At 38.8% G+C, this 16,209-nt stretch overlaps 1 protein-coding gene across 2 annotated transcripts in view; it reads left to right on the top strand.

Annotated features, from left to right (window-relative positions):
• PRL1 (pleiotropic regulatory locus 1) overlaps positions 1 to 16,209 on the top strand; it is a 54,726-nt gene that overhangs the window by 33,895 nt on the left and 4,622 nt on the right. For both annotated transcript variants that reach the window (XM_088984707.1, XM_088984706.1), the window contains 4 exons: positions 6,912 to 6,975; positions 7,096 to 7,181; positions 7,287 to 7,388; positions 7,581 to 7,664. In XM_088984707.1, the coding sequence (XP_088840833.1) occupies positions 6,912 to 6,975; positions 7,096 to 7,181; positions 7,287 to 7,388; positions 7,581 to 7,664 (336 nt within the window). The remainder of the gene's footprint in view (positions 1 to 6,911; positions 6,976 to 7,095; positions 7,182 to 7,286; positions 7,389 to 7,580; positions 7,665 to 16,209) is intronic.

The raw sequence follows: 16,209 nt of genomic DNA, 5'->3' as shown, positions 1-16,209 counted from the left end.
ATATGCCATGAATACTCGTCACAACCTTGTGCCATAACTTCTCATTTTCATTAGGAAACCTCCATAACCATTTTCTGAGTAAAGCTTGATTCTTCATCTTAACATTACCAATTTCCAACGCACCTTCTGTTTTCAATTTTACCACTTTTTCCCATTTGACCAAGTGGTCCTTTTTTCCCCTCGGCTCCCAGAGAAAATCCCTCATAAGTTTTTCAATTTTCCTCACTATCTCCTGTGGCATCCTAAACACTGACACATAGTACACTGGAAGGTTTGCTAAGGTAGACTTAATAAGGGTTAACCTTCCCCCCCTCCCCCATTGAGATATAATTCCTCTTCCACTTAGCTAATCTCTTCTCAACCCTTTCCACCACTGGGGCCCAAAAACTATCTGATCTAGGGTTATCTCCTTGAGGTAAGCCTAAGTGTTTCATATGCCACTCACCTTTCTCACAGCCTAAGGAGTTTGCCAAGCTCCTCAAGAGTTCCTCATTGATATTTTCTTTGATAAATAGTTCCTCATCGATATTGATTCCAACCATTAAGCTCTTAGACCAGTTAATCCTTAAATTAGACATTTTCTCAAAAAGTTTCACCACCAACTTCAAATTTCCACCCCCTTTCTACAATCTCCATCACAGAAAATCAGAATATCGTCTGCAAACTGCAAATAAGTGACCAAAACATTCTCTCTCCCTACAGACCAACCCCTAAAAAATTGCAGGCAATTTGCTCTTGAGGTTTGCATAGTACTTCAGCTGCCAAAGTGAACAAAAAGGAGAAAGAGGGTCACCTTGTCTAAGTTCCCTAAAGCCCTCAAAGAAATCATACACCGTCCCATCAATAATAATTGACTAGTGAGTAGACCGCAGGCAACCCTTAATCCATTTACACCACAGCTCTCCAAATCCACACCCCCTCATAATATCAATTAAGAAGTTCCAGTCCACCAAGTCATAGGCTTTTTCCAAATCCAATTTGACAGTCACTCCCCTTCTCTTTAATCTTTTTTGAGCCTCAACACATTCATTAGCAATAAGAATTTGGTAAATGGTCTGCCCGTCCTGCACAAAGGCCCCTTGGGACTATGAAATCAATGGGGGGATCACTTTCTTAATCCTCAAAGACAATACTTTTGCTAAAACCTTATAAACGCTTGTGACTAGACTGATAGGTTTAAAGTCTTTGGGCTGTATAGCATTGTTTGTCTTTGGAATCAACACTAAAAAAGTAGAATTTATCCTCGCACTGATTACCCCCTTTTATGGAAATCATAGAAGACTTTGAAAAGAACCATCTTTGATTATACCCCAACAATCTTGATAGGACGCCATGGTGAATCCATCAGGCCCAGGGGCTTTTGATCTATTCATAGAGAAAACTGCTTCCTTGATCTCTTCCTCTCCAAACCTTCTCTCCAAAAAATGCAGTTGATCCTCACCCAAAGTCTCCCCCTCCAACGCTTCAACCAGCCGCTTTTCATTTAAGGCCTTCTATAGAGATCTGAAATGCTCCGAGAAAGCCTCTGCAATCTCTGTCTACTTTGTAACCTCACTCTTCCCCCCCATTAGTGGGCTAATCCAGTTCTTCCTTCTCCTTCCATTTGCAATGCATGGAAAAATTTTGTATTACCATCCCCATCTTTGATCCACCTCTCCCTTGATTTTTGCTTCCAACTTATTTCCTCTCTTAACAGAGTTTCGCCTAGCTCCTTTTTTAGAGACCATCTCAACTTCCTATCACCGTCAACAAGAGAACCCACCACTTTGCTATCAATCGCCTCAATTTGGGAGACCAGATCAACTTTTTTCTCCTCCAATCTTCCAAATTTCTCCCTATTCCACTCTCTAATCTCCTTCACCAATTGAAGTTTTTTTAGGAAATTTTGGCCCTCCCACAATGAAGATTGATCCAAGCTATTCCACCAAACTTTGACCTTCTCTTCGAAATCCGAATGAGTGAGCCACATGTTTTCAAACCTAAAAGGAATTGGGCCGCCATCATCACTCCTCTGAAACAAACAAATAGTCCAGAGGTCTGATGTAATTCTAGGTAGAGTTATCCCAGCTAGGCCAGTCCATTGTTCTTCCCTATCTAGAGAGACTAAGAACCTGTCAAGCATAGATAAGATGGGGTTTTCTTAGATAAGTTTCTCCACTTCATTTACATAGTTTTCAAGGCGCCAAGGCAAGGCTGGGCGTTAGGGGGGCGCCTTGTCGCCTAGGTGATGGATTTTTTTATATAGAAAACATAGATCCTAGGGTAGTTCCCTAGGTACCATAGCCATATTTCCTTAATAATTATTCATAATTTTCATAAGAAAAGTATAGAGTTCATGTTAAAGTATAGAAAATGTGTTGATTAGAAAAAAATTTAAGTTCTTCCTTACTTATTGGTTCACGTTTTAAAGTCTTTGAGGGTTCAATACAGCATTTAGCAATGTTTGTATTGATTACATCCTAACAAATAAGAAAATAATAAAAACAAATTAGTATATAAACACAAAATGAATATTTTAGTTCAATAGTGCCTTTTTTATAATTATAATGTCAAAAAATAAAGACTAAAAAGGTATTTTACAATACATAGTACAAAACTGCTTGGCGTTTAGGCAAGGCGAGCCTCAAAGGGCACCTTGTCACCTAGGCGTCGCCTTGACAACTATGTTCATTTAACTTCCTTCTCCTCTTTCCTCGCTTATTTTTAATCTCTTTATTTTGAGGTACCCTTTCCTTATCTTTCTCCACTTTCAACCCCATCTTGTCAGCCAGCTCCATCACTGGATCCCTCTCAAATTGATGTTCCCTGCTTCTTGTATTCCTTTCCATCTCATCGGTTCCTTCCTTCTCTATAATTAGTTCCTTCCCCAGTTCCCCTCCTGGTCTTTCCTCAGCCTGGATCTCTGTAGACCCTAATTCCCCATCCAAACCCACCCCCGCTACTTCTTTGGTTTCCTGCAACCTATTCTCTCTAGCCTCCAGGACAAACAACCCTCCTTCCCTGTCTCCAACTACTTCCTCTTCAACAAGATCTTCTTCATCCCACCCCTTTTCATTAGGCACTTCCAATGGCATATCAGTGACAAGGATGGGAGCTGAGATATCTGTAAAACCAAGAGAAGAGGGATTAGTACCAAAAACTGAACCAACAGTGTTTTAGGGATTACCAGAGGCTGACGAGGGCAACTGATTGTCCAACAACGGAGAATGAGAACCTTCAAAACCTTGATTTTCTTGTTGACTCACCAAACCCCTGTTCTTAGCTCTTACATTTTGGTAAGGTAACAAGGTAATAGCAGACTTGACCGACATTGGTGTTCTGTCCCCCACCAGAATGTTCATTGCAGTTTCCTGATTCCCTTGCCGAAGCACCAACTGATCGTCTTGCCTCTGTCGCTCAATTGAATCGGTGTCCTTCCCCCTTTGGAATTCTCTATTCCTTTCCTGACTCTTGGAGAGATTCTTTAAGCCGCTCCCTGAGCACAACCACACTTCACCTTCTAAGCCTTTCATAGATTGGAGCTGGCTTACACTTTGCAGGCCCAAGTTGAGGTCATCAGCCTTTCCTTCCTCAAAGAGAGAACCTAACTGAAAGTTGTCTTCGCTCTCCATAGATATTTGAACTGTGCCATCAACACTACCAATGCTTGACTCATCTTCAGAAGATACAGAATCTTCACAATCCACCCAATGGTCATCCTCTTCCATTTCCTTCCATTCTACCTATAGCAAGGATTAGGTCTGTCTCGCTTCACCCACTCATAGTGAGGATTATCCCCCTTTGCTTCCCTTGTAATTTCTTTCCCATGGAGATTCAGGCATCTCTTAAGGGAAGCACTGTTGCCATTAGTACCGATTGGGAATTACTCATAGCGAGGATTCTCCAGCTAGAAATGGGATCCAAAGGGATATACGATACTGGGGCTCAACTTTTCCTGAAGGGGGGGGGGGGGTTCACAGTCCAGGATTTTTACTTATGAACCTATTTTGTACAGTATCTATATATTTCTTTTTTCTGGTAGCAGTGACCTATGTTTTTAAAAAATGTTTTTGAAGGGAGAAAAATGAAATAATATCGATTCACCAAAGTTTTTATATATTTTTAGTTCTTTACATATAAAATAGTAGAAACATATTTTTCTTTTCCTTTTTAGTTATTGAGCTTGAAACTTATTGCTTTTTATATAGCCAAACAATGTGCTTAACATGAGATCAATAACCAATTTAAAAAAATTTCAAAGTTGAACTGACGAAGATAACCAAAGGCTCACGTTGAGTGATTTTATTGTTGAACCAATCCATCTAAATATCTAATATTAATTGACGAAGATAACAAAATTGGGTTTTAATATTAATTTGGGTCAAAGCTAGGGTTCATATTTAGATTGACCCTTAACCTAACCCAATCCATCTAATTAACACCCCTACTTTATTAGATAGAGCCGGAAGGGATTAAAAGAGATTTAAGTGGAAAAGAGGGATTTAATGGGGAGGGGAGATGCTACAAACATTGACTATTAAGGTGATAGAGAGAGAATACTTGCATTATTAGAGAGTAGATATGGAATTTATGAGAGACAATGAAGACCCATTAGGGTTTTAATTTTGCCTTATTATAATTTTAATGATTTCATTTAAAAATAAATATGCACATGTGCAAGAAAGGAGAGTAGGAGGAGGCACATCTGCACATGTTTGCTCTGTGGTGAGAGGACTTCTCAACTCTCCTCTTTCCTCTTATATATATATGTGTGTGTGTGTGTGTGTGTGTGTGTGTGTGTGTGTGTATGGTTTCAAGTTTCTGATAAAAATCATACTTTTGGGTGTTTATTGGGACATGTAGCAAGTGTTAATTTTCGTATGTGCAACTCGTGATAAAAAATACTATTTTTTGGCTGAGTTAGACCCAGTCAAATAGATTTGATGAAGCTTGGGAGGGAAGGCATTAGAATCAAGAACTTTGAAGAAGGAAGCACAAAAGGACTTTCATTTAAGATAAAGCTGATTAGACACAATCTATCAATACTGCCAGGATCAAGAAAGGATCACTTCGAAGTCAAGGAGGGCATCACATCAGCAAATTTTCAGTCCTATATTGGTAGTGTATATTCTAGAAGTGACCACAGAAGACAAATTGGCAATAGAGGAAATATTGTTCTTTTTGAGGTAGACTTGGCATAGGTTAATCTAACCCTGCCATAATTTCAGAATGTAACATTTCTCTCAGGTATAGCCTCATGCCAAATGATGCTGGAAAAGGACAAAGAATGGGTGCAATATATTTTCAAAGACAAATCCAAATCATCCTCACAGTTTGCCTACTGCCATAATTCCAGAATTTAACACTTCTATTGGATATAATATTGCACCAAAGAAATCTAGCACAGGACAAACAGTGGATGCAAGAAGCAAAGTCACTATGCAGTTCTAGCATACAAGCTATTTGATCAGAGTCTTGTGGTTTCTCCTAACCACTGAATTTTCAAGATTCTGAGTCTCCTCAAGGAACCTCCACAACCTTTTTTTGAAGAAAAATGGTATTGGTGTCTTTTCATTTTGTTCTTCACTCTACCAGTGACTAGAAGCCTTTCCTTTCATGTACAAAAGATTTTCCAGATAATTTTAGATGTCTTTTTAGGAATTCCTAATTCCCACAGTCCATCACACTGTTTTTATAGTTTTTGTTCCCTCAATTTGGAGAGATTGCCGAACAAGTTTTACCTTCAAATCCATCTCATCCGTTTAAAAGACAGTACCCAATGTTCCATAGTGATACACCTTTTTTAGTTGCAATTTTCAGAGAGTTGAATCTATGTGTGTGCAATCACTCCTCTCATTGCCAAGAGCCTCCAAGCCGTCTTTGGCCTGCCTCAGCCATTTTTGGGTGCACTATCCATGCCTGCAGGAACCTGATATCCAGTTGAACATCCACCGAAGTCGAGTTCGACCATGCCAGGATAGAAAGGAGTTGAATATAGGTGAACACTTGGTTTAGGACATAACAAGTTTAACTCTTTGTCAAGGCATCAATTTTGAAACCCATGTAGTCATAGTAGTTAGCCAGTGATTGATAGCTGGTTTTATTCTGATAATCAGCATTGAACATCCAAGGTGATAGGGAAAAATCCCAAAAGGCCTGGAATTTCTTTCTTGCTTCTGCAGAAATTGGTGAAAAATATAAATCTACATAGTAAGCTATCCTTCTTATGAGAGGCACCATTTACGCACTCCAGAAGAAACTTAAGATGTTTCCTTGGAACACCAACTGCAAGCCAAGATCCAACAGTTTTGGATAGCAACCATCCACAAAAAATCTTTGATTTTGCTGTGCCAAATTACATTGGAAGGGAGAACTTGCACAGAAGGTGGGTGTTATTTTGAACAAGAGAAAAACTGAAAGGTGGATCTTAATCTGACTGAATGGAAAAGTGATACATAGGGAGAGCTCAAAGTGGCTTTCAAGGGGAAAAGTAATCCAATATATCTAATTGGTGTTTGATCAGTTGACTTACCATATATACAAAAGAGAGACAAAAGAAGTGCCTGTGGCATAGGTGAAGTAGTATATGATAATACTCCTACTGAGATACATCAGACGTGCAGTACATGTACATCAAAATGAAAATGTATTTGCTGGTAATGATAGAATTACCACCATAATGTGCCCAACCATTTATGTAGTGTTTATATACTTTTCCTTAGGCCAAATTTCATGTCATCCTGAATATTTACTGGCTTGCTTTCATCTAGTCTTATCTCTCCCTCTCTCTCTCTCTCTCTCTCTCTCTCTCTCTCTCTCTCTCTCTCTCTCTCTTTTATTTTGGTAATTTGTTGTTTTTCAATAGTGAATGCAATTGGATATCTGTCTTTTCTGAGAGCAGCTTCTGACCCTTATGCCTTTTGGCTGAGAAGATATGGGATGTAGGGAGTGGAAGGCTAAAGCTCACATTAACTGGGCATATTGAACAAATACGCGGTTAGTTTCTTCCTAGTAATTGTATTGGATTAAATTGCAATCACATGACATGGCATATGCTTCTGTAGGGTATGGTATGTAAATCAGTTATAAGAATAGTAAGAATTTATTTGTCTTTAGGCCTTGCTGTGAGCAACCGCCATACTTACATGTTCTCTGCGGGTGACGACAAACAGGTTAAATGTTGGGACCTTGAACAAAACAAGGTTGGAAATTAAATTTTCAGAATGATTTTAAGATTTTCAGTTTTTAGTTATTTATATACATAAATCTGTGAGTATGGTTTCTTGAAATTATTGCTCCTTGTGCAGGTTATACGGTCATATCATGGGCATCTAAGTGGTGTGTATTGCTTAGCTCTTCATCCCACTATTGACATTTTGCTTACTGGGGGACGTGATTCTGTCTGCCGGGTATGAATATATCTTTGATCATTCACTGTTACCAGTGCATAATATTCCTTTGTATTTCAAGCTAATCATTCATATGAAGCAAGAATGTCTATGGTACATAGCTTGGATTCAAAATTAAGTAAATTGATGAACTGATGAATATAAGCTGAGAAGTTTATTCATATGTTCTAACACAGCTTGAAAATTTTTCAGGTCTGGGATATTCGTACTAAGACGCAGATTCATGCTCTTTCTGGCCATGATAACACAGTTTGCTCAGTTTTTACTCGTCCCACTGTATGTGAATCATTTTACAAATAGACAATAATAACCATATCTAGAATTAGCACAAATTCATCTGCACTTCTCTTTAGATTGCCTCTATCTTGAAGTGCATAGTTTCATCTCAGCGTTCTTGATATTTCAATACTATCTTGATACTGGATGATGCCTTGTGTGTTTGAATTCCTTGTTCTCTTCGAAATATAATTGACCTTTTCAGGTCTTCCCTCCCCCTCTTTTTCTTTTTCTGTATGATTTAAAACTTAAAGCAATAGAAAGGTCACTTCAACTTGTTATATATAAAAATGAAGACTAGGATCTAAAGATCATAACATGAAAATTCACCACTCAAAATTGCAGCCTTTGTGGTTCAATCTAGTGAACGTCTAAATTGAGGGAAAATTTATCATATGCAAAATCAATCATCCTTGAGCTATTATATGTTTTAAGTATTTTTCTTTGGTTGATAAGATGATATTTCATTAAGTAGAAGGATGGGTCTCCATTCCTATTCGACTCTTTTGTTTCTTCTTATGCTTCCATTTGATATTGTGGTTAAACTCTTCTTTCTTCTTCTTATTTGTTCTTGTTGAATTGCTGTTTTATCCTTAGTTTTATGTTTTATTTGTATTATTCTTGTTCTTATTTACTTTAATGTTACAGGGGTATTGTGGTCTTTTCTCTCTTTTTATTGTATATCTCTTATTATAAATAGAATATCTGGTCCCGTTAGCCCACCTTTTTGGCTCCATTTGATCTTCTCTTCTTATTCTCTGATCTCTGACGGCATAATATGGTATCAAAGTGGATCTTATTGTGAGGAGGAGCACTCAGTTACTGTTTTTCAGCATCAATCATGTTTTCTGGAGTGGGAATCTCAGGAAGACTCAATCAACTGGAGAGAACTTGATCTGATCTCCCCTTTTTCTTTTCCTTCTTGGTCACTAGCACCAAGAGAACCCTTTTTGGGTGTGACTGAATGGTAGGGCTGTAGACAGTGGGTTGAAGTGTTTCAGCCCTTCCATGTGGATCGTGTGGTCCTGTAACAGTAGATTGGTCTCTGTTCCAGTCCTCCTATGCAGTTGTATGATGCTGTAACAGTGGGGACTCTTCTCCTAAGCCTGGTTTGTGATCGTTGTAACAAGTTGCAGAGGTCCTTTGCTGACAGATATTGCGAATAGACTGTCAAAGTCCTTATTCAATCAGTTTTTGGTGATTCTTGAATGAAGGGAAGTTGAAAAACTGAACTCTAGTGTGGGAGAAGTTGAAGTACCAGGGGACCATACTGTTTGTCTTTCCTTGGGTTCTTTGGCTGGTAGTGTGATATGATTTGTCCCCTTCATGAGATTCAGCAACCTCTAGTATGACTTTCGGACAAGGTGGGCTGGGTGGGTGGCTAGACATGAACTTTCCCATGGCTTTACTCCCCTTGGATGGAACTAAGGAATCTAAAATAGTCAAAAGGTATTAAACTCTATGTTACTGCAAAGGGAAAAATAGGGTATATCAGTGGGAAAATTAAGGAACTGAAGTCTGGAAATGCTGAACATGACAAGTGGGACCAAGAGAATAGCATGGTAATGCTGTGGCTTTTAGTATCTATGCTGCCACAGGATAGAAGAAATTTTATGTGGGCTGACACGACTTATGAGATTTGTGAACAAGCAAAATATACTTATTCTGAGCAGTGGCATTACGCAAAGATCTACCAGTTACAAGCTGAATCTGCAACTTGTAAGCAAGGGAAGAGGAGCTTTTTTGTGTATTACTTTGATCTGACTTCAATCTATAAGGAGTTGGACCATTACAAACATATGAACTGGAAATGTGATGAGGATGCCAAAGCCTAGAAATCTTTGGTCTCTCAGCAACGTGTATTTGCTTTTCTGTTGGGGCTGAATCCTACAAATGAGTCTTATCAGAATTCAGATATTGGGAAGCAGGACCTCCCTTCAATTCTAGAGGTGTATGCTGTGGTACAGTTGGAAGAAAGCAGAAGAATGTCAAGTAGTCCTTAGGGGGAGTCAATTGCTTTGGTAGTTTGGCTGTTAGGGGAGGTGCAAATTCTGTGAAGAAGAATGATTCTCAAAAGAAAGGTGATGACAAAGATAAGTTGTGGTGTACTCATTGTCAGTGGCCTAGACATGCTAAGGAGAATTGTTAGGATCTTATTGGGAAACCAAAGTGGGCTCAGGAGTTGAACAAGAAGTTAAGGTTAGATCAAAATAAGAAATCTGGGCATAGGGGTGCAAATGGATCATATCATGGTCCGATCCAATCCAATCCAAAGTCCAATCTTTTTTGTTGGATTCGGATATCCCCATTTTGGATTGGATCGGGTAATAGGATCTGATTAAAAATCGGATCGAATTCGGATCACACCCTATTCGATCCAAAAGGATCCTATCCGATATGTGTGTGTGTTATATATAACATATATATGTTATTTTCCTTTTAATATTTTTTAATTTTTTTTAAATTAAATAGGATTGGATTAGATTCGGATATCCGACATCCTTATTAGATTCAAATTTGAATCAATGTTTGTGAGATCTGATCGGATCTTCAGATTGAATCAAAACCTACCGTTTATATTATTGGATCGAATTTGGATACACCCTGATTCAATCCATTTGCATTCCCTATCTGGGGAACCGTATTAGGATTGCCCTATAGGACAAAAGAAGTATATCTCCACAAGTATGGCTTCCTAGGAGGTAGGAGTAGACCAATGGTTCACATGTGAGTACTCCTTAGGGTCGTTTTTCTAGTTTAGATCCCAAGGAAGATTTCATCAATGCCTTTCGTCACCATTTGGAATTGTATGGTAGGGCATTGCGTTAGATGGATTTTGGTCCCACTCCTTTGACTTCCTTTGCATCTACATCTAGTAACATTGCCTCTATTTTCTATATATTTCCCAATATTCATAATCTCTTTGGATTATTGATTTTGGAGCCTCCAACTACATGATTGGTAAGCTCGCTTTGTTTCAGTCTTATACCTTTCTGATAGGGAAAAGGTGAGACTACCTGATGGGTCCTCTTCCATCGTTGGTCAAGGATCTATTTCTCTGCCTTTTGGTTCGCTCCTTTCAGATGTGCTTCATGCTAGGGGTGAGCAAAAAAAAAAACAAACCGACTGAAACCGAACCGAAAAATCGGTTAACCGAATTGGTCAATTCAGTGTTTCTAAAAAACCGAAGGTACTAGTTCGGTTTCGGTTAACCAATATAGAATTCCAGCGGTTAACCTAACCAATCGGTATACATATATTTATATATATTTATGTATACTATATGTATTATATATATTTTATATATTATAAATTAATAAATATGCATTATATATAAATATATATTTATAATTTTTTATTATATATTTATAATATATATTGTAAAAATTAAAAAACTAAAAAATTGACAAACCGAACCGATGGTTAACCAAACTGGTCAACCGGCTGGCTTTAGTTTGGTTTCGATTACCAGTTTTCCAAAAACCGATAGTACCGATTCGGTTCCAAAAAAAGCCCCACGGTTAACCGAACCGTGAGCACCCCTACTTTGTGCTCCTAACTTAGCTATTAATTTGTTTTCTTTTAGTAGCATTGCTCGTTCTTTAAACTGCTCAGTGACTTTTCTCCTTCATTCATATGTATTTTAGGATTTGGCCTCTAGGAAGGCAAGAAGATGGTTGGTAGAGGGAACTTGGTTGATGGTCTCTACATGTTGGAAATAGAGTTGGTCTTGTGGCTATAGAGTCTATGAGTCAATCCCTTGTAAGTTGAGTCTATTTGTGGCATAACCGTCTTCATCATGCGTCTTTTGAGTCCTTAAAACTTTTGTTTCTAGAATTATTTAAGTCCATGACCATAGATGAGTTACAATGTTAGACGTAGTGTTTTAAAAGGCATGGGAGGCATATGCCTGGAGGCATGCCTCCATGCAAGGCACCCCCAAAACAGCCTAAGGCGTATGCCAGAGGCACTGGCACCTCTGAGGTGTACGCCTCAAGTGTAAGAGGCGTACGCCTCATATGCTACACCTGAGGCGTACTAAAGGTGTATGCCTCATGTGCCTCATGGACACCTTATATAAAGAGAAAGGGAAGGGAAAGAAAAAGAAAGAGAAAAAGAAAGAAAAGATAAGGAGAAAGAAAGTTGGTTGGAGGCTCTGCCTCCGGACCCCCTTTCAAAATCCAACTAGTGCTATGCATCTTCATTCTTCTTAATATAAAAGATTTTTATTAAAAATAAAGAAAATTGAGATCCTCCTTCCTCTTCTTCCTCCCCATCCCCCTCCTTTTAAGGAGGCTTATGCCTCTTACGCTCTAAACCGCCTCATGCCTCTAGGTAGTGGAACGCTTCGCATCACACCTCCACATTTTAAAACACTAGTTAAATTTATCAACTAATTAAGCATTGTAGAAGTTCTTTTCCATTGAGAAATAAAATATCATATTTCCCTTTTCATATTGTGTATTTTGATGTGTGGGGCCTTGTTATTCTACCCTCTTAGACTAGCTACAAATATTTTATCACGCTTATCGATGATTACTCCAAATGCACATGGGTTTATCTGATGCATTTCAGGTTGTGAAAGATTTCCAGCGTTTGGTTTTTACCTAGTTTCAAATTGAGATACAAATCTTTTAGTCCGATAAAGTAAAAGTATATTTTCATGGAGATCTTACTAAGTTCTTTGCTGCATGTGGACCTCTTCACCAAAGCTCTTGTGCGAAGACACCTTAACAAAATGGTATTGCTGAAATAAAAAATCTTCTTCTTGAAGTTGCTCAGGGTATGTTAGTGTACATGCATGTCCTTATGACCTTAAGTGCTTTTGGGTGGATGCTATGTTATCTGCTGGCTATGTTATTAATCCCATGCCTTCTTGGTTGTTGGAGTATAAGACCCCACACCAACTCCTTCCCTAAGGATTAGTTGTTTTCGTTTCCTATATCTGTGTTTGGAGGTTGATATTTTGTTCATGACTTGTCTTCCACAATGGGATTTCCTTTGCAAGGGGACAAAAGGTCCAAGAAAGATTCACCTAGTATGATGGGAGAAAGTTTGTAGGCTAAAAGCTTTCAGGGGGTTTCGGTTTAAGAAGAACAAAACTACTCAACAATGCTCTTTTGGGGTTATGGAGGTTTGGGTTGGATAAGGAAAGGGACTCAGTATGAAAAGAGTGGTGGCAGGAAAGTATGGAGTGGTGAGATTTGGATGGGAAACAAGGGAGGTTTCTAAACTCATATGGGGTACGAGTGTGGAAGGGCATAATGAGCTTTAACCAGGACTTTAGAGGTCAGGTTAGCTTTAATGTAGGAGTTGGGTCTAGAGTGAGATTTTGGGAGGATGATTGGAGTGGGGTTGGGAAATTTTGTGATATTTGCCCAAGGCTGTACAGACTGACTGAAAATCAGGTCTCTGTGGCCCAATGCTATGAAGTGGTGATAAGGTGGTTTGGAGTCTTCAGTTCAGAAGACCCCTGCGCGACCAAGAGCTGGAGGAATGTGTTCTATTGCTGGATAGGCTGGAGAAGATTCGGATTTCCACTGATTGTGAAGATGGTCTGTGGTGGAAGGAGAGAAGGGATGGAAGATTTACAGTGAAATCTTTCTATTTGAAACTCATCAAGGATAGTGTAACTAATGATCTGGTGCATGGAATTTGGGGCAACTCAATTCCTCCAAGAATTGAAGCCTTTGCATGGTTGGCTGCAATGGATAGCATCCTCACAATAGATCATCTGAAAAGTAGGGGGTTTTGCTTGGTGAGCTACTGCTATATGTGCAAATCAGATGAGGAAACTGTACAGCACAGACTCTACTCTTGTTACTTAGCAAACTGTATCTGGAGTTACTACTGTTCTCTCTTTGGGAGGCCTATCTTCCAACCATCTTCTTCAGCAGAGGTTTTCTCTTCTTGGCCAAAGTATAGAGGAAGTCTAAGAGCTAAGATTGTCTGGAGCTGTATCCCCTTTGCAGTTTGTTGGTCTTTGTGGGGGTAAAGAAACAGGAGGTTGTTTGAAGGAAAAGAAAGGACTGAAGAGGTCGTGGTTTCAGTTGGCAAACTAGTCACAATCTGGGTCATTACTCTACCAGAATTTGAACAAATCAGATTTTCAGATTTTGCTGATAACTTTTGGGAATTGTTAGAGATTCAAAATCGTAATGTGAATCAGTTAGTCTAAACTGAAGTTGGATGTTTGCTTCTTTGTAAGGGGTGTCACCTAGACAACTGATCAGCTTGTATCTTGTTTTTGTTTTAATAAAATTGTATTCTTATTCTTCAAAAAAATAAAAATAAAAACTTGATCCTAAAGCCATCCCCTATGTGTTTGGCTATTCCTCTTCTCAAAAAGGCTATAAGTGTTTTGACCCTATGCCTTGTAAGTAATATGTATACATGGATGTATCCTTTCTTTGAGTTTGAACCCTTTTTTTCTGTTTCTCCTTAGGGGAGAGTGGGGTTGAGGAGAAACTGGTTCAGGTTCAGCCTCCTCCTCTTCCCAATCCTCCCCCCTTTTGTGTCTTCCTCTATCATCATAAGGGTCAACAAAATTCAAGAGCTGTGGATCAACCTAAAGCCATGTGATCGATGTCATTGGATACTCCGGGGGAAGATCCTCCTCAGCCAAGTACTCCCATCCCTATTAATGTTTCTGATCCTATTGATATTGATATCCTTGCTACTAGTGATCTGGACCTTCTTATTGCCCAAAGGAAGGGTATTAGATCTTGTACCACCAATCATCCTAACTCACATTATGTTTCCTATGAAAATGCCTCACCTTTCTTTCGTTCTTTCCTCTCTTCCATTGACAATGTCCCCATCCCCAAAACTATTGAGGCTCTATCTATTCCTGAATGGATAGATGCAATGAAGGAAGAAATCAATGCCCTGCGTAAGAATGGCATGTGGGAATTGGTGGATCTTCCAAAAGGAAAGGAATTAGTAGGATGTAAGTGGATGTTCTTAGTGAAGCGTAGGGCAGATTGTATGGTGTAGAGGTACAAGGCAAATTTAGTAGCCAGGGGTTGACAAAGGTGGCCAAAGTGAATTCCATTTGAGTTCTACTTCCATTGACAACTAACTTGGATTGGGATCTTCATGAGTTTGACATAAAAAATGCTTTCTTAAATGGCAACTTAGGGGAAGGGGTTTACATGGTTTAGCCTTCTGTGGCTGTACAACAGATGGGGTTTAAGCAGTCAGACCGCACCTCTCTTTGTGAAGAGGGGCAAGGAAAATTTTCAATTTTGATGGTGTATGCTGATGACATGGTGATCACGAGTGATTGGATCTCATAAACACAGATTGAAGGAGTTTTTGGCTACTTAGTTTGAAGTGAAAGATTTGGTACCCTTGCATTATTTCCTTGGGATTGAAGTCTCCCAATCTTAAGAAGGGATCTTTGTCCCCCAATGAAAATACATCTTAGATCTCTTGGATAGGGATGCAAACGGATCGGGATGGATTCGAATTAAGGTATATCCGAATCCAAATCCGATCCGATAGTACAAGCAGACGATCCGATCGGATCTTACAAACACATATTCAAATTCGAATTCTTTAATAATGTCAGATATCTGAATATGATCCAGTCCAATTAATTTCTGAAAATTAAAAAAAAATAACAGTCTATATAAAGAAAAAACAAAATTTTCAACTAGTTTCATCATATATGTACATGTGTTTTCACAAAAATAAATAAATAATATAAAAAATTACATAAATGCAATATAAACATATATGAATAAATAGACAATATATATGTCAGATCAGATTGGTTCTTTTTTGGATCAAATAAGGGCTTATTCAAATTCGATTGGATCCTATTATCTGATCTGATCTGATCCGAAAATCCGACAGGAGTATATCTGAATCCGACAAAATAGGATTGGATTTCAGATCAGATCTGATCCATTTGCACCCCTACTGTTGGAGGACACTAGTAAGCTTGGATCAAAGCTTGCTGATACTCCCATCGATGCAAATAACAGGTTGGATGATTGTAGTGGTGATCCTATAAAAGATGTGAAGCAGTACCAGAGGCTTGTGGGAGATTTTTATACCTATCCATGACCAGACCAGATATTGCCTATGTTGTGGGTATACTTTAACCAATTTATGCATGCACCTAAGATTGCTTACTTGGTGGCTGCAGAGAGGATTCTCAACGATCTTAAGGAGTATTCTAGAACCGGACCGTTATTCAAGAAAAGTGATAACTTAAAGGTTGAAGTGTACACAAATGCTGACTAGGTTGGGTCGGTTGATGATAGGAGGTCCTCCAGTCAGTATTGTACTTTTATAAGAGGTAATTTAGTCACTTGGAGTAAGGAGAATGTAATAGCTAGATCCATTATGGAGGCCGAGTATAGGGCCATGTCTCATGGAATTGCAGAGATCTCGTGGATAAAGAATTGGGTGAACTAGGGTTTGACATTCATGGCCCTTTGTCACTTTACTTTGACAATAATGTTGCCATTAACATTGCTGTCAATTCAATGCTACATGACAGGATGGAGCACATAGAAGTGGATAAACACTTTAT

The sequence above is a fragment of the Nelumbo lutea genome, chromosome 4 (assembly GCF_056320005.1).
Source record: "Nelumbo lutea isolate HS-2025 chromosome 4, American lotus-T2T, whole genome shotgun sequence".
NCBI lineage: Eukaryota > Viridiplantae > Streptophyta > Magnoliopsida > Proteales > Nelumbonaceae > Nelumbo > Nelumbo lutea.
Note: the sequence above shows the minus strand (reverse complement) of the source record. Positions and strands in the feature narration are given on the sequence as shown.